Source organism: Lethenteron reissneri, chromosome 29 (assembly GCF_015708825.2).
Source record: "Lethenteron reissneri isolate LAM-NWPU_2019-01 chromosome 29, ASM1570882v1, whole genome shotgun sequence".
NCBI lineage: Eukaryota > Metazoa > Chordata > Hyperoartia > Petromyzontiformes > Petromyzontidae > Lethenteron > Lethenteron reissneri.
The window spans coordinates 13174369-13192852 of NC_083807.1; the positions used below are offsets into that span (position 1 = coordinate 13174369).

The 18484-nt window shown below is 53.2% G+C and overlaps 1 protein-coding gene across 2 annotated transcripts in view; it reads right to left on the minus strand.

Moving 5' to 3' along the window:
- Positions 1 to 12785: 12785 nt before the first annotated feature.
- LOC133349272 (R-spondin-3-like) overlaps positions 12786 to 18484 on the minus strand; it is a 28913-nt gene continuing 23214 nt past the window's right edge. For both annotated transcript variants that reach the window (XM_061562633.1, XM_061562632.1), the window contains 2 exons: positions 17715 to 17906; positions 12786 to 14124 (listed from right to left, as the gene is read on the minus strand). In XM_061562633.1, the coding sequence (XP_061418617.1) occupies positions 13964 to 14124; positions 17715 to 17906 (353 nt within the window). In that variant the 3' untranslated portion in view covers positions 12786 to 13963. The remainder of the gene's footprint in view (positions 14125 to 17714; positions 17907 to 18484) is intronic.

Sequence of the window (18484 nt, forward strand, 5' to 3'; positions counted from 1 at the left end):
AGAGCGGGAAGTGAATGCGTTTTGTCTCCAGGCCTGAGTGGTCCGCAGGCCAAAACAAGATTGAGAAACGCCGGGTTAGACGCACACACGCGCGTGTGTGTGTGTGTATATATGTATCTGTATTCTGATATCTTTTCAGTTGTGTCCCTCCAGCAGTCAATTACTTTAATTAGCAAACCAGTTGTACATGAGGTTTGTTTTGTTTGTAAATTGTCTTGAAAACAGCTTTGCGACCTTCGTAACGTTTTTAGTGGTCACATAATTTCCATGTTTAAAGTAATGAATTCACTTTAAATCTAACCATAATCCTAGCTATACCAAAATCAAAATTCCTTCCAAATTTACCGCAATTTCCTAAATCTGGTTGTCACTGTTGTTGGTCATTTTGCCGTGGAGCCCTCTATTTAGAACATGACTAAACATTCCAGGTGCAATAGTCACAATGTTATCTTCCATATACCGACTATTCACATGACTGAAAAGCACAATTTGTATGCATTAATCCACCCAATCTGTGGTTTCAATCACTTTTAACTTAAAATACATGTTTTGCGCAAACATTATATCATTGGTTTTAAAGACATTCTCTGAAAGGCCATGCGTTGTTTTGATAGCAAATTAACTAATCATGCATTTCGCATGTTGTTCAAATACCGCAATTGTTAGCTACGCATTCCCCCCCCCCTCCCCCCCCCCAAAAAAAGGTTTGCATTTGTAGATTTTTTTTTCTTTTCGTGTTATTTATAACTGAAAAGACCCGCAAAAATTTAGCTGCGGGAGTTTTACATATATATCGCCAGCTGTTGTTAATTTGCCCACCAAAATTCCTCCGGATTAATGGGCTGGAATGGGCCTGTGACCCATTTCCTACGGGGGGGGGGGGGGAGTCGAGCACGAGAGACAGGCAGCGCCATGCGAGGTTGGTAAGGGGGGCAGTTAAGGATGCCACCCGAGGTACAGAAGGACCGGGAGATAGCATGGGAAGAAGAATATCCTAGGGCGGGGGGGGGGGGGGTGACATTGGGTGGGGAGAAATGAAGGTGACCTGGAAGAAGGGTGGCCGCATGCGACTAGGGTTGCCACCTGTCCTGGTTTTCCCGGGATCGTCATCTTTTTTTTGCGGTAAGTGTCCTGCCAAATATGTGTGGGGGTCGCTAGCCCCCGAGATCCCTCCCTCGATAATGCTAACGGCCGGGCTAGCATCATCAATCCCCCCCCCGCTGCTAAGCGAACCGCTGCTAAGTTCCTCACCCATGGGGTGGGAGCCGTCGCCCGAGGATTCCACTCCACCGCGGGTCCGCGTAGCAGGCATGGTTAATTACGTACGCGCACACCCACACACACAGCTCTGTACGGCACTCACTCTTGCGCTTCTCTGCGCCGCGCTGGCCGCTCACGTTACAATCGCGCACCTGGGGTACGCCGATTACGCACGCCGCGAGCTTACGCACACACAGTACCACACGCGTTCCCACACGCAACCCGCGCGCTCAGCTCCGCGCAGCGCTCACTCCCGTGGCGAACCACTGTGCACACAGCGCACCCACACGCTCACACTGCACGACAAGATCACGCGAGACCACGCTTCGCTATTAATGATTTATTATATGCCACCTGCGAATTGATGTTGAATCAGTGAGTCGACGAGGCTGGCCTATTCCACTAAACCTGTACCTATTCCCTATTTATCGGCTATGATTCTAATTCCCCTTCTTACTCACTGTTAAGTGTCCACGGCGGTCCGCTGATCCTTCTGTTAACCGCGTGCCTCGGTGCGTCGCACGGACGTCCGGGTCGCTGGCTCGAGCTGCGTCTGGTCGCCTGGCGCTGGAGTAAGAGAGCGATTTCCCCTCTGCGCTCCTCTATTTATCCTCCCTACCTCCCAAAGGGGATGCTGCGCTGAACAATGGGCTCGTGCACCCCAAGCCCGCGCACCGCAGTCCCCAGGCGCTGTTGATATGCTAATCAGTGTGCTGCGTGCAAGGCGTAAATCCTAATTACTCCCTTACCCTTCCTACCAATGGGGCTTGCGCGCTCAAGCGCAATTATCCCAACCCTCCATGACTATGCGCAACAGCCCCTGTGACCCCGCTATTCATGCTGTCCCGTGCCTCCCCTGCTCGCCCCGTCGACCCGTGGGAGTGTGTGTGGGGGGAAATGCGCCTCAACCGCGGTGGCCGAATGCCCCACGCCACGACCTACCATATTAAGGCCGGCCGCAGCGCCGCGGTGCCACGTAGCACGGGGAGGTCATCCAATTCCCTGATCGCCGGAAACCGTGAGAATTAATCCCGATAAGGGTCTCTCGGATAAAAACCGGTCGATCAGGTGCCCTTCCCTTCCAGCTCTATGGGGGGGGGGGGATGCGTGCGGGTGTGTGCTTATGTGGGGCGGGTGATGGGGGGCAGTGCGGTGGGGGAAGCCGGGCGGCTCCCTGGTTCGGCAGAGCGGCCCCGTCGTTGTGGCACCACATAGCCCCCCGGGGTGCCAGTCCCCGTCCCGGGTTGACTGGAGCACCTCGCCTGGGTTGCCCCCACGAGGTATCGCCGCGGGGTCCGCGGGATTCGCCCGGCCCTTGTGGCTGGCCTCGGGGGTGGCGGCTCCGTCTCCTGGGGCTCCGGCGGTGGTCTCCTCCTCCATTCCAACGGCTCCCCTCGGCCTCTGGCACCTGCGGGCTGGGGAACAAACTCAGAGGCGGTGGGGTTTAAGGGTCGCCGTCCTCGTCGCCCCCGGCCCCGCCCGGGGCCCCTCGGAGCCCGGGGCTCCGTGGGGCCCATGTACTGCGCGAGGCCCCCGGGCACGGGGGGTGGGGGGACCCCGGGGTTTCGGGGTACTTGGACGGCGGGGCTCCCCCCCTCGGGGGCTGCTCGCCACGGCTTCAGTCGGCGGATGTTGACCACCATCTCCCGGCCCCTCTCTCCTCCCTGAATCAGCACCGTCCATGGTGAGATCTGCCGTCTCACAATCCAGGGTCCTCGCCAGTAGGTGGTCAGCTTCCCCACCTGTCCGGCACCGACGCGGGGAGTGTACAGCCACACCTCGGAGCCCGCAGTGTAGAAGGGGGGCTCCATACGGGGTCGGGCGCCCTGCTCTTGCCGCTGGTGCGCGGCCTCTCCGTGCGGGCCGGCTCGGCCCCTGGCCCCTCGCAGGGTCTCCAGCAAGTGCTCCACGGGGTGGCTCCCTTCCTCCCGTTGCGGCGGAGGAACACCGAACAGCAGATCTGCGGGCAGGCGAGACTCGCGACCAAACATCATTAGGAACGGGGTCTGTCCTGTAGAGGTGTGAACGGCGGTGGTGTAGGCGAACAGGGCATAGGGAAGGTGTTCGTCCCAGTCCTGTTGATTCGCGGCCGCCATGCGTTTAAGCTTCCCGGCCAGAGTCTGGTTCATCCTCTCTACCATCCCGTTCGCCTGGGGGTGATACGCCGTGGTTCGGTCCTTCTGGATCCCGAACTCTCGGCACAGCGCCTGAAATAGTTCGGCCTCGAATTCACTACCCTGGTCGGTAATGACTCGTTCGGGGATCCCGCACTTAAGTACGTAGTTTTCCACGAAGGCCCGGGCCACTACAAGGGCTGTTTTATCCGGGATAGCCACCGCCACGGGGTAGCGGGTGAAGTATTCCACCGCTACGAGAATATATCGGTTGCCCCGGTGGGATCGTGGAAAGGGCCCCTGCAGGTCGATTCCGACCAACTGATTCGTCCGACTGACTCGGAACGGCCTCAGGGGTACCTGGTACCTCGCCGGCTTTTGCCCACACTGCTGACAGGCCCGGCAGCCCTGCACCCAGGCGGCCACATCTTGTGCCAATTTGGGCCAGAGATACTGGCGACGCAGGGTCTCTCGAGTGCGTCGTTCCCCATCGTGGCCCCCGAGTGGGTGGTCATGCACCAGCCGTAGCAGCTGGGGTCGCACCTGGGCAGGAACACAGATGCACCCCGGCTGGCCGGCCTCGGTTAACTCCCGTACCACTCCGTTCCGCACACACAACCGGGCATACAAACCGCTCCAGGGTCCTGGTAGGGCGCTCTTTTCCTCCCGCAGTGCCGCCTCCACTGCCGCCAGATCCGGATCTCGCTGCTGGGTCTGTCTCAGCTGCTCGTCGTTTAGGCCCGGGAAGGCGCAGCCGACGTCCTCCTGGATCCGTCCGATCGGGTCCCGAGCCGCGGGTCCCGCGCTTGCCGGGCGGTCGACGGGATCCTCAGTGCCACCTGTGAGGGTTTCTGTGGCGCACACTGCACTCTCCCTCGCTGGGGGGGGGTCAGTGGCCGCGGCCTCTCGGGGGTCCGTTGCCTGCCGGCAGCGTCCCCCCGTGAAACACGGGCAGGCCTCCTCCGCCCTCGTCTCGGCGTACACCGTGGGTCGCCTCGACAAGGCGTCCGCGTTTGCATGCGTCCGGCCAGCCCGATACTCGATTTGCAGGTTGTACTCCTGCAACTGCGCCAACCACCGGGCCATCTGCCCCCGCGGCTCCTTGAATGTAAGAAGAAACTGCAGAGCATAATGGTCAGTGCGTACGCGACATCTCCTGCCGTACAAATACGGCCGGAACTGCTTACATGCGAAAATCACGGCGTACAACTCTTGGCGGGTCACGCAATAGTTCAGCTCGGCCCCACTCAAGGTCCGGCTGGCGTACGCGATGACTCGTTCCGTCCCATCCTGTACCTGTGACAACACCGCGCCCAGCCCGCTGCTGCAGGCGTCGGTGTCCAAAATAAAATCGGTGGTAAAATCGGGGAAAGCAAGGGTGGGGGCGTGGGTGAGGTGGTCTTTGAGAGTGGTGAATGCCGTCTGGCAGGCCCCCGTCCACTGATAGGGGTGCTTAGGGGAAGTGAGTTGGGTGAGGGGGCGTGCAATCTCGCTGAATCCCTTTACAAATCGACGATAATAGGTGGCAAGCCCCAAAAATGATCTGATCTCCGTCAGATTCCTTGGCCGTGGCCACTCCACTACGGCGCGCACCTTCTCCGGATCGGTGTGCACGCCTGCCTCGCTGACGCGATGCCCGAGGTACCCCACCTCGCGTTGTGCGATGTAACACTTACGTGGCTTGAGCTTGAGATGAGCCGCTCGCAGTCGCTGGAACACCTCTCGAAGCCTGGACCAATGCTCAGACAAAGATCTACTGAACACTATCACATCGTCCAAGTAAATCAGGCACTGTTCCCATTGCAAGCCCCGCATCACCAACTCCATCAGCCGCTGGAACGTCGCGGGCGCATTGGTGAGTCCGAACGGCAACACTCGAAACTCAAACAGGCCCATCGGGGTGGTGAATGCTGTTTTTGGCCGATCCTCCTCCGTCATCTCCACCTGCCAGTAACCGGATGCCAGATCGAGGGTGGAAAAATACCGCGCTCCTGCGAGACTGTCGAAGGTGTCGTCGATGCGAGGTATGGGGAAGGCATCGCCGAGCGTGACTGCGTTTAGTTTACGGTAATCGACGCAGAACCGGGTTGACCCATCCTTTTTCGTTACTAGTACCACCGGGGCTGACCAGGGGCTCGCCGAGGGCTGAATTATGTTATCGCGAAGCATGTCCCCAACTGCCTCTTTGATTTGGGCGCGTTCGGGTGCGCCCACTCGGTACGCAGGGAGTTTGATGGGTCGGGCTGCACCGGTGTCAATTTGATGCTTAACAAGGTCGGTCCGACCCACGTCCGAGTCGTGTTCGCTGAACACGTCGGCATACTCCCGCAGTAACTCGCGCAGCCGATCGGCCTCTCCCTTAGGTAAGTCCGCCCATGGTACATGTAACGCGTCGAGCAGGGGAACGACCTCGGCTCGGGGAGTCGGGCCGACTCGCCAGGCCAGGTCCTGCTCACCCTCAGGACGACCGGGGTCCTCAGCCCAGAGTGCGAACACCGAGTCGTTAGAGTGGCGTGCGTGCAGGGGGTGTACTGTGGCTATCGGGGTGCGCCGTCGCAGTATCGCGGGGGTATTGTGGGGGTTAAACATCCGCATAAACAATCGGTCCCCATCTGCGTTTACCAACGTGGCGGATCCCACAACCCCATACCGTTTTGCCAACTCCGGGTGAGGAGTTAGCATTACCTCCCCTGATGGTCGGAGCGCGGGGTCGGTGGGGGATGTTGCCACCGGCACCAGCATCTCGGTGAGCGGGCCGATGGTGACTGCCGTCGCCAGGATAGCGGCCACAGGTGCAAAGCGGCGGCGCGTTGGTTCTCGTCCCAGGAACGGTATCCGCTCGCCGTTGCTCTCCATGGTGGCGCATCGCTGGCGGGGTTGCACGTTGAGTCCCAACCGTTCTAGGAGGTCGGTGCCTGCGATACACTCGTGACACAACGCACTCGACACGTAGAACTCCTGCGTGCATACCTGGCTGCCTATGCGGACCTCTAGGGTGGCTTTCCCCAGCAGCCCCATTCCGGCTCCGCTCGCCGTGTGCAGCGCGCGGTCCGGGGCCTGCAGGTGACGCACGTCGACCCCGATCGCGCTGCAGTGCGCTGCGCTCACGAGCGAGGCCACCGCCCCCGTGTCCAGTAGGATGCGGGTACGCACTCCGTTAACCTCCCCTTCCACCAGCGACGTGGCCCCCGTGATCCCCGCCACCAGCTCCCGCAGCCAGTCGCCAGGAGTCACCGTTTCCGTGGGCGTTGTTGCTGGAACCTGTGTGGAGATCACTCGCTCGCCATTATTCTCATTATCGTCCATTTGTATCGGGACCGCGTCGATTGCACCCCTAGTTGGTCCGCTCACTAGGAGGCGTTGGAGTTTAACCCCCGCGCCTGCCTAGCTCGGGTGATTTCAGGACAGTCTCTCACTAGATGCCCTCGGCGATCGCACATATAACATGCCCGGGGAGGGGGGGCGGTTCCGTAGCGGGTCCCCTGTCCGCTCCCTCCCCCCCCATTACGCCGCTGTCCACCCTCTGCCTCTAGTCGGGCTACCCTCCCAGATAACCCTCCCACCGTGGCGCGTAGGTCCCCCATTTCGGATCGGATGGTCTCAACGGAGGATTGCAGTTGGGTCATATTTTTATTCGTTTCCTCGCGTACCTGGGTTACCCTCTCACCTACTTGGTTTACCTTGTTGTCTATCTGGGTTACCTGGCCGGAGACATCCTTTATACCCGTTTGTATACCGGCAACCCATCCCGGAGTTGTCTCGCGGGACACTGGAGGCTCTCTTTCCCGGCCCCTTACCGTCCTCGCGAGCTCCTGTTCCTCCTCCTCGTCTTCCGAGAGCAGGCTCGCAATGGCGCGCTCTCGTCCCAGCCCCCGGAGCTGCGCGCGTTCGCTGTGAATTCTTTCACACTTACGTGCGCGCTCGACAAGGGCGTTAAAGGGAAGACGTGGGCAGCTCATGTCTGGCTGCCACCACGCCGTGCGAGACAGGTACCGCTGGATTTTCTCGGCGGCCAGTTCCTCAATAACATCAGTTGCGTACCCCGGGCGTGCGATCTTTGTTAACTCGCGCACATCCTCGGCGTAATCACGTAGATCTTCGCCAGGTTGGCGCCGGCGCGCCTCTAAGGCCGATTTTGCTTCCTCCTCGTCACGCGTGCCAAACCGCTGATCGAGTCGGCGCATCAGCTCCTCTAGCTGTGTCTGTGCGCTCGCGGGTAACGCTTCTACAAAATCGGCTGCCCGCCCATCAAGATTCATATTAAGTTGACGTACTGCCTGCGCGTCCGTCCATCCATTAATTTCCTTGGCCCCTAAGAGATTGCGGGCGAATGCCTTCCACGAAGGGGCCCCCCGGCCGGTAAATATTAGTCTTATTTTAGCGTGAGGTAACGCGGGGGTCCGTACCGCTTCCGACACCAATTTGTGGGGGTCGCTAGCCCCCGAGATCCCTCCCTCGATAATGCTAACGGCCGGGCTAGCATCATCAATCCCCCCCCCGCTGCTAAGCGAACCGCTGCTAAGTTCCTCACCCATGGGGTGGGAGCCGTCGCCCGAGGATTCCACTCCACCGCGGGTCCGCGTAGCAGGCATGGTTAATTACGTACGCGCACACCCACACACACAGCTCTGTACGGCACTCACTCTTGCGCTTCTCTGCGCCGCGCTGGCCGCTCACGTTACAATCGCGCACCTGGGGTACGCCGATTACGCACGCCGCGAGCTTACGCACACACAGTACCACACGCGTTCCCACACGCAACCCGCGCGCTCAGCTCCGCGCAGCGCTCACTCCCGTGGCGAACCACTGTGCACACAGCGCACCCACACGCTCACACTGCACGACAAGATCACGCGAGACCACGCTTCGCTATTAATGATTTATTATATGCCACCTGCGAATTGATGTTGAATCAGTGAGTCGACGAGGCTGGCCTATTCCACTAAACCTGTACCTATTCCCTATTTATCGGCTATGATTCTAATTCCCCTTCTTACTCACTGTTAAGTGTCCACGGCGGTCCGCTGATCCTTCTGTTAACCGCGTGCCTCGGTGCGTCGCACGGACGTCCGGGTCGCTGGCTCGAGCTGCGTCTGGTCGCCTGGCGCTGGAGTAAGAGAGCGATTTCCCCTCTGCGCTCCTCTATTTATCCTCCCTACCTCCCAAAGGGGATGCTGCGCTGAACAATGGGCTCGTGCACCCCAAGCCCGCGCACCGCAGTCCCCAGGCGCTGTTGATATGCTAATCAGTGTGCTGCGTGCAAGGCGTAAATCCTAATTACTCCCTTACCCTTCCTACCAATGGGGCTTGCGCGCTCAAGCGCAATTATCCCAACCCTCCATGACTATGCGCAACAGCCCCTGTGACCCCGCTATTCATGCTGTCCCGTGCCTCCCCTGCTCGCCCCGTCGACCCGTGGGAGTGTGTGTGGGGGGAAATGCGCCTCAACCGCGGTGGCCGAATGCCCCACGCCACGACCTACCATATTAAGGCCGGCCGCAGCGCCGCGGTGCCACGTAGCACGGGGAGGTCATCCAATTCCCTGATCGCCGGAAACCGTGAGAATTAATCCCGATAAGGGTCTCTCGGATAAAAACCGGTCGATCAGGTGCCCTTCCCTTCCAGCTCTATGGGGGGGGGGGGATGCGTGCGGGTGTGTGCTTATGTGGGGCGGGTGATGGGGGGCAGTGCGGTGGGGGAAGCCGGGCGGCTCCCTGGTTCGGCAGAGCGGCCCCGTCGTTGTGGCACCACATATGTACGTCATTAAATGCCCCAGTGTTGTGTAAACAATACACCACTCGCACTCGAGATGGTGCATCTGTGTGTGTAGTTCTCTCTCTCTTCTGGAATTGTGTATTTTTTGGTACCTTTGAGGTGGCAACCCAACATGGGGCATAAGTGTCGGCGTGAGGGCTGGGAGGAAGGGTATTGAGGCATTGAAAACTCGCCTGGGTGTTGTTTCCTTGCACAGGGAGCTGTTAGTGGACACCAGTGGACTCTGTTCGTGGGTGTGGGAGGAATTGGGGCTGGGTGTGCCACTGTGGCTGTTATAACAATAGGGAGCGGTAAGTGTAGCGGTTAGCGCGCTGCGCTACGAACCGCTGGGTGGCGATTATCTGAACCGGTCATTGGCCTCCCCACGGTTGACTTGGCCTGAAATGAGTACCTGGTGCGGTGTGTAAACATTGCCATTGGGGAGCCTAAGGCAGTCGGGAGTAGTGCTGACCATCCATCCCCGAGTATACCGTGCCGGACTTCATAGGTGCTCGCTAACAGAACTTGCCTCAACAGTATGTTAAGGCTACACGGGGCATGTTTTGTTGTTTGTGATAACGCCTCACAAGCAGATGTGGACCGTCAGGGCCAGCAAGGCCTTCTCTGCTGGCCTAGAGATTGTCAAAATCATACAATTATATATTTTTAAATTTAATATATACACTTTCAATAATGCTATATGTATTTTTACAAAATTCGTTCTCATCAAATTTCGATTTAAAGCTTTCGTGACTGCAGGGATTCATCTTCTTGGTTCTTTCGGTAAAGTCACGTAGAAGGGAAATAATAAAATAATAATTATAAAACATAATAAAATAATTATCACGACGTTTCGGCCACAACGCAAGCAGCCGTCCTCGTTCCCATCAGTCTATTAGCGTCATTTCACTGCTACTCTCTCCCTCAGTTGAGCTGCTTCCAGTGCAGCTCATATAAATTAGAGCTTTTATACAATCGGATTTTCCACCTGTGCCGTCTCCGGGTGAAAAATCTACCCTGAGGCCTTCAGAATGTCGAGTGAATCCCCTCTGCTGTTGAAGCAAATGGGGACGATGTTGTTGATTGTCATATTCTCTAACCAATCAGATGTCGAGTTTGCCACGTTGGGCGTATTCTTTGACACGCCGGAGCCTTCTGGCTGGCCTCGCCACGTTAGCCTTGTTCGTGTGGCGTGATCAGAGGGCCAGTTAGCTAACTGAAGTAAAACTGGCCAGCACGTAATGTGGCATCATCTAAGATTTATTTAAACTTTCTTCCGTGACGTTTAGATTTTTAGATATACTTGAGATTTGTTTCTGTGGTGAAGCCTGTTGAATCCTGATTGTGTTATTTGTGTTTTACGGCATTTCTGCTTGCTTGGTGGTCATAAGAGTAAATGTGACTTGTTGTGAGTTTGTTCTGGTTTGTGATATCTATTTGTGATGCAGCATCCTGTCATACTGCGTAATAGTGGTACATCCTTGATGGTTTCAGTCACCATGTTTTCACGTCTCTGCAATTAGTGTATTTTAATTGTCATAGGTGTTGAGCCTCGTGTTAAATCACTTTACTACACTCGACAAAGGTCACTGTGAATATGGGGTGGTTACGTCGAATGACAATAGCCTAGAGCCCTAGTGTCATGGTGAGGTTATTTGAAGGCGATTTAATTGCAGGAGAATAGCACTGAAGGCATCGGTGTAAAATACACGGCCCTCCATTGCTCACAAGGTACACCTAGCCTGGCACAAGCGCTGTAGTGGCATCACCGCCTCTTGGTGGAGAACGGCCGTTATTGTTGTTGAGATAACGCCACGATGGCGTTATCTCACCCGCCCGTCTCCAATCAGCGCACGGCACCAGCACGTCCACGTGTCTCAGTGTAAGAGCTCGAGCAAGCTTGGCAGTGCCAAGGTTGGCGAGTTCAAATCCCGGTCAGGGAGTTTGTATCCAGCCCATCTTAACACCGGGGGGTCGATAAAATTGGCAAGTCAACGGTGGTTGTACTGCAGATAGACCCCCCCCCCCCCCCACCGTGAATATGGAAATTCCACCACTGGCTTGGCTGTAAAGGGGAGACCGCATCAATATGCATTCGAGTAGGAAATCAGCTTGACCCACAGCACGTGGCGAGACACACTTTGGCCCAAGGGATTTCACAACGCCGTCAAGGAGCGTAGCACAGCAGCGGGAGGGGGGGTATCAGCAGTTCCACTTCGGGCGTATGGCCGTTCAACCCCCTTTATGCATTTATTGATTTGATGTGAGAGCTGCCGTCGTTTTGTGGCTGGAAGAGGGGGGTGGGGAATGGAGCCATTCGAAATGTCCAAGAGGTGGGCAGGAAATTCGTTCCAGAGACTGCCATCTACTGCCCAAGACAGGGAGTGATCCACATTGCTATCCCCCAGTGGACGAATTGTTTGGTTATGCTGCTTTGGTGCTGATTGCTGCGTTGGCAAGCTGTGCGCAAGCACAGCTAACAAAACACTTCCACGCATTTGTCCATAACACTGCTTTAAAATTAAAAATATAATGGCCCTACTTATTAAGCATCATGTATGTGCTATGAGGGCATCATTCATACCCTGTGAAAAAGATCCATTGTCCATCAAATGCCACCTATTGTATGTTTCTTTTCCCGTTTAAGTCAGCGTTATATGAATGAATGTACAGCGACTCTTTTAGGTACGAACATTCGGCTTACGAACTTTCAGAGATACGAACAAGCCTGTCCGTATGTCCAGTCGCCTGTTCGGACCGAGAGTCGTAAGTTCAACCGCCGCGCAATCGATGGCGGTGGTGGCATCTACATGTGCAGAACATGAAGAACCAGTGGCATCTGCATCTGCAGAACGTGAAGAACCAGTGGCATCTCCATGTGCAGAACATGAAGAACCAGTGGCATCTACATCTGCAGAACGTGAAGAACCAGTGGCATCTGCATCTACATGAGATTGTACAATTTTTAAAGCCACCCCCGTGTTTAGTGTCCATGCTGTTCATGTTTGGAATCGACAGGAGTAAAGTTGGACTTACGAACAAATCGACTTACGAACAGACCTCTGGTATCTAACTCGTTCGTAAGTAGAGGAGTCCCTGTATCAGCCAATAACACGATGAGTCGAACCCCATTAGGTACCAATCACTCATCCTGTACACCCACCGCAGTTACCGTCCATGCAGCAGTATCTGCAAATGTGTCTGAGGCACACTGAAGTAGATGTTTCAGACCGTTTGACGTGAATGAGTGGCAACACAAGCTGTCAATGGCAGTAGATATAATTGGCATCTAGACAAAAGGCCCATTTCAACATGACTTTGGTGAAATTCAACGGAATAAAAAATGTCACCCGCACCGATTATGCTCTTTGTGTGTTAGGAAGAAAAAATATATATCTGGGTGATCCGTGACAAGGTTTGCAAATATTCTCCACGCTCCAGTAACAAAGCCACTGCGATTGTCAGAGGATTGCATAGCGTTGGGTTCACGTGAACTTGGAAGGCCACAGCTTTTGTGCAGAAAATGTTGCAAAACCTGTCGTGTATCGGCGCCCGGTTGGTTGAGAAAACAGATTGACTGTGTTCACGACATTTTTTTGCTTTGCTTTTTGTTTAAATAGACATTGAAATATGCATAATCTCAATACCACATGATACTAAATTGTGATATTACTTTTAATATCTTGCAATGCGTTTTGTTCATGTATAAGATATAAAAAAACTTATTTACAAATTTAAATAGGGATGTACAATAGAAATTCAACATAATCTCACAATAGCATTACACTGTATACAGCTAAATGAGTCGTGTACTTATTTATTTTAGTTTTTGATACCAATGCTTGCGGTTACCTTGTTATGATTTGCGAAATACAACCCTTTACTGGCACAACCAAACCACCTTTGACTCATCGCCCATATCCCTGTGCTATGCCGTAAATAACGCAGTCAAAATAGTCGCACCATCGCTCAAAGCAACAAAATGCATTTGACAAGCTGGGGGCTAACGTTAGATCTGTACTGTCAAGCAATAATTTAGTTTACGATGATTTTTTTTGTTTGTTTAACATACTGTAAATTTAACTACAAAGTTAACATTCAAAGGCTAGAATATTGCAATGTACAAGTATACACATCTAAGCATGAACGTGCCTCATTAGGGTTACAGTACAGTACTTCATTCAAAGCGAACAGTGCTTTCTGGGGTCTCCTACATCCTGCACAGCGTTTAAACGTACGACAAAATAATGATACAAAAACCACAGCGCTGCTTTAGAGTTCTATGCGCATTTGCAGAGAACGTTCTGACTTTCTTCTAAGAGCTTTGAACATTCGTTCGCGATCAGTCCACATAGTCCCACGGCTCTCTTCTGTCGAGGAAAGTGGAGCGCCGCGTGTGCCTTGAGCCTTGAGCGGAATGAGGTTAATAATAGTCGCAAGCAAAGAAGCTTCCTCGGAGGGACGGGCGTTCCTCTGGCGATAATTGCGACGGGGGTGGTGGTGGGGGCAATACAAACAAAAAAACGACTACGATGTCAGCGACGATGTCAGCGACGAAATAAAAACTAAACAGTTGTGGAAAAACAACGTTTGCCCCCCCCCCCATCTCTCTCGACGAGTGATTCCCCCCCCCCCCAGCAAGATTTTCTTTCTTCAGCAAAAACGTTCCTTAAATAACGCGGCGGCGAAGGGCGTCCTCCTCGTTGGCCGTTAAAGAGTTCCGCTCGGAGCAAAAGCGCCAACAAGCAGGGAGCGTCGCTCGTTCAGTCGTGAAGCAGACAAGTTGGGGTTGGGAGGGAGGGGTGGTGACGGGACGAGAGGAAGCGCCGCCGGTGTCACACGGCCCCCGCCGGCGTGCGCTCCGTGCGGAGCTCCGTGCGCTGCTGGCGTGCCGCCGGCTTGTCCCGGACGCGCGCCGCCTGGGGCCCCCTCGCGGCGCCTGGCCTCCTGTGCTTGTTCTTCCGCTTCTTGCCACGCCGTCCGTGGCGTGAGTTGTCTGGGGGGTCGGGAGGTGGCCGGGGGGGGGGAGGAAGCGAAAAGGTTGCGAGACGGAGCGGAGCGTGGCGGTTCGGGGCAAGGATTTACTCTTACGAGCTCTTGAGCACCTCCGGTGAAATGTGTCACTTTCACTCACACGATGTTCTTCGCGGTTTAGCTCGGAGGGGTTAACCGTGCCACACACGTGAACGTCTTAGCAAACGAAATAGCAGCAGAGGGTAAAGTCTGATAGGGCACTTACACTTTGGCGGTGTGCCCATGTTCTCTGGTCAGGTCTGACCACGTTTTAAAGCCGACATATGTTTACATAGCCACAGTGCACTCTGTGCAATAAAACAGTGTAAGAAACTTAAACAGAGATGCATACACGAACATGGAAACGTGCAATGTTACGGTGAAATGGAGCAATCTGGAAAGTGTTAGCTCCAAATTGTTTGCTGGGGTGGGTATGTGTAGTATTGCACGACTCAATATCAGCAGATGTCTTTAAAGTATGGCCTTTTTTCATCAAGAATTCTTCCAGACGATGCTTAAGTTTGAGTACCGATTTGTGCAGTTTTTGCAGAGCGAAAATGTGGTGCTCCCAGTTTCTATTCAGATTTAGAATTGGTAATTCATTGCACTGTGTGATGGCACTAGCATAAATTATTGGTCCAGAATTACGAAACAAATATTTGCCATACATATACTCATGACGTAGTCGGCGTTGCCGGCTTTCAATCAACGTGTCAGACACCACGTGAGGTATATTACTTGGTTAACAGATGATGGGGATCGTGTATTTTTAAGTGTTTAGCACGGGACTTAAAGTAACATGACATTTAAGCTGGTGCTACCCTGTGAGTGATATTAATTTAACCTCTGGATCATAATTCTCTCTGGGCCCAAAGTATAATTCCCCCCATCCCCTTGGATATAAGCCGATATAGTTTTGCCAAATTTCATCTTTCTAGCCTTTCTGCACCATCATGATAAGTCACAGCAATCACTTAAGCCAGACATTGCATCATTGTGTACATGATGCATACATGTACTTGATTTATAATTAAAATAATCCGGATGTACAATGTTTTGGAGTTCATTCCTCTACCATGCAGGAACAATAAATCGTGTAGAAAAGTTGTTTTGATTAAAGTATACACACAGGCCTGACCCACGCACCAGAGTAATAGACCTGGGTCCAGCAATACGAGAGGAATGTGGGAAAGAAAAATATGTTGGATTTTAAGGATTTTCTCTGCCACCAAAGCTCATAACCCTCAACAAAAGAGATTAAGTATAATCACATACTCTTTAGGCATTATTAACTTAGCCAAGATAACTTGTACATATAGAATACAAGCCTTTTTACTGCTTTGGAAGAGGTAATGTTCTGTGCTTCGAATATATACAGGACATTTTTGGTAGCTCTGTTCAGTTATTCCTAGGGATAATATATTGGCGCGGGTAAGAGTTGAAAAATAGCAGACTGAAATTTCTCAGAATTCACGAAGCAATGTTTTTGCATTCGGATTATAAACCACAGTTAATTTGAAAACATTTATTTTTCTATGTTCAATGGAATTTGATATTTGCCAAAGTGCCTTAAGCAGGCTTTGTCATTTTAGTGCCCTCCTTCAAATGGGCTACACAGCTGTAATCATAACAAAACGAACTTCCTCATTGTGTAACCAGCCTGCTATACTTCGGGATGCTGCTGCTCAAGTGGTGAAATGCTTAGCATGGTTGACTCGCAATGTAGAGGCCCCCTATTTGCTGAAATTCCTCCTGTCCACCCAGCGACATGAGTACTCCAATAACAAAGGTTTTTTGGGTTAGATCTGGTAAATATAAATGCGTCGTTAAACCCGCCACCACCTGACACAGCTAATTAGTAAGGGTTTTCACGTCAACAAAACCCGTTATTATGGATAAAATTGGTCGCAAAATCCGACGTGTTAAACTGACTACTGCACGGTTAGACAATGGGAAGGTCAGGTATGGGGTTAGGTACATTGTGCTTATTCCCACCTCTTCCAAGACGTATGACCCGCGAGGAAGAGTAGGCCAAATTACACTCCAGAGGAGCACTCTAGAGAGCTGCACTCCTCTAGTGGAGGCCCGTTAGTCAGCAGCGGCGCGAGTGAGCACTTGCAGGGCTGCCCCTTAACCTTTTATGATTCAGGATTGATAGGACTACGAGGCTGGAGTCCCATGGAGCTCCGTTACAACTCAAATTGCACTGAAGCCCTATCGCACCCTCTCGTAGGACAGCGGAAGAATCGCACGATGCGCTGCGTGAAACGCGAGTCATCACTTTATAAGAATAGGTTTCACCATTTCTGGTAAAACCTTTTCTTATATTTTGATACTGGCAAGGGAGGTCCCATGATGCGAGTCATCACATCGTCTTTGGGTGCCCAATCCAACTCCACACACACACACACTTCACCTCGACACACCACATATCCACACTCGCACGCCGATCGTCGCGAATGTCGCAATTGTGCACGTGAGTGGGGCCCCCCTTTGCCGATCGACTGCCGGATGTGGGCCTCTCACAAGGCCGTGTGCGCCTCGCCACGGTTGTTTGACCATGTTTCTTCCACCCTGGTCAGGGTTAGGCCTGGTGAAGGTGAGGAAACATAGACGCCGGAGCATAGAGGTACAGCACAACAATGGGCTTTGTCGCACCTTCCTCTGCTGCCCACCACGCCGCTACGACTCGTCTGACGCTTGGTGGCCACACGTTCACGCACTACCAAACCTGGTGCCTGCTTGGCTTCTGGGGGGATTCGGTCCAAGGAAGCCACCATTACTCGAAGCTTGTGCAAGGAGAAGTATCAATGCCCTTTATTCATCCTGGAAAACCTCACTTTTCCCGGGTGATTCTGTGCAATTGGCACGTTTGGCCGATTGCTATCACGAGTATTTGGCTTCATGTGGGTGAAGCCCAACGACCATGTGGAAAAAACCCAGAGCGCGGTAACACTCAAAGCTCCGCACAGATAGATACAAGAATCTGCTGTTGCACTGCCATAACCTGACCACCTCATAGTGACATTCAAAATAAAATCTTTCCGAATAGAGTTGCTGAAAAATACATTATTTGAGTATAGTTTTACCAATTTTGCTGGAGGCAGCCTTGTGTCGTAGTACAGTACAACACCGTACATTTAGACCATCACACAATTGCCCTCACCAATCAACCACCCTCACCCAGTGCAGAATTTGCTCGTGGGGCAATGATTATTGTCTCTTGACAATTTTTCGGAAACAGCAATGTATGGTTAATCTTGCATGTTATTCGCTGACTTTTCATGTCCCGGCAAAGCATTTCCCCGCATTTCAAAACGATTTGTGATTTATTTTTGTACCGTAACCTACTTGGCGCAGAGTCTTACCCGTCGTGATGCGCACTAGGTGCTGTACATTATTTACACAGTTGACCTTTTTGCATATCCGCCAACACCTCAAGTCCGCTGGTGGGGGGGGGCGTCATACGTGCGACAACGCATGCCCCTTTATCACGTACCTGAACAAATGCCCCATTTCTTATTGGTCCGACCCCCCCCCCCCCCCCCCCCAACGCGTACTCTTTCGACTCACCGTCGTCAGGGCAGGTCCGATGCTGCGAACGACACTTGCGCACTTCCCGGAGTGGGGGGCAGAGCCCCCCGCCACTGCTGGGGTAGCGGACGACCTGCCGCGCGTGCCACTGGCGCCCCCACTTGAACCCGCACTGCCGTCCGTTCTTCGTGCACTGGGACCACTCCCCCCACATGGAGACCTCGCAATGCACTGTGTGGAACAGAGGACAGCCATTGCCACGTGTTTGCCGTGCACCGAAACCCTCTCGCGTTCCGATAAGACCGTAGGTTGCAGGGTGGGGTGTCCGCATCCACCAATGTTTTTAAAGTCATTTTACTCACCGCAAATAACTGTAGTGACACAACCGCACTCTATGATAGCTGGTGCCAAACTGTGCCACACACACACGTGTGTGGCACAGTTTAGTTTTTCTTCCGGTTCCGTTCCGATGACGTACACGTCCGTCATCGGAACGGGAAAGGGTTAGTAACAATAACAACAGCAATGCACTTTTTATTTATCTGGGAAAGCCTGACAATATTCTCAAGACTCTTCTCAGGAGAGTCCTGGAATTGGTATGTTTGACCAATTCTAGAGCCTATCTTAAGCAAATGTTAACATTTACCCATAGGACCCTGTCGTGTTTTCGTGTAAGTAAACGGCCCAGTGTGTTACACGGCACAGAGCAATAGTAACAAAGTTGAAAACAAATCGGTAGTTTCCGCTCTTATTCTATGACTGACCCTTTGCACATTTGACAATGTCCAAGGCTAGTATATTGCTGGTCA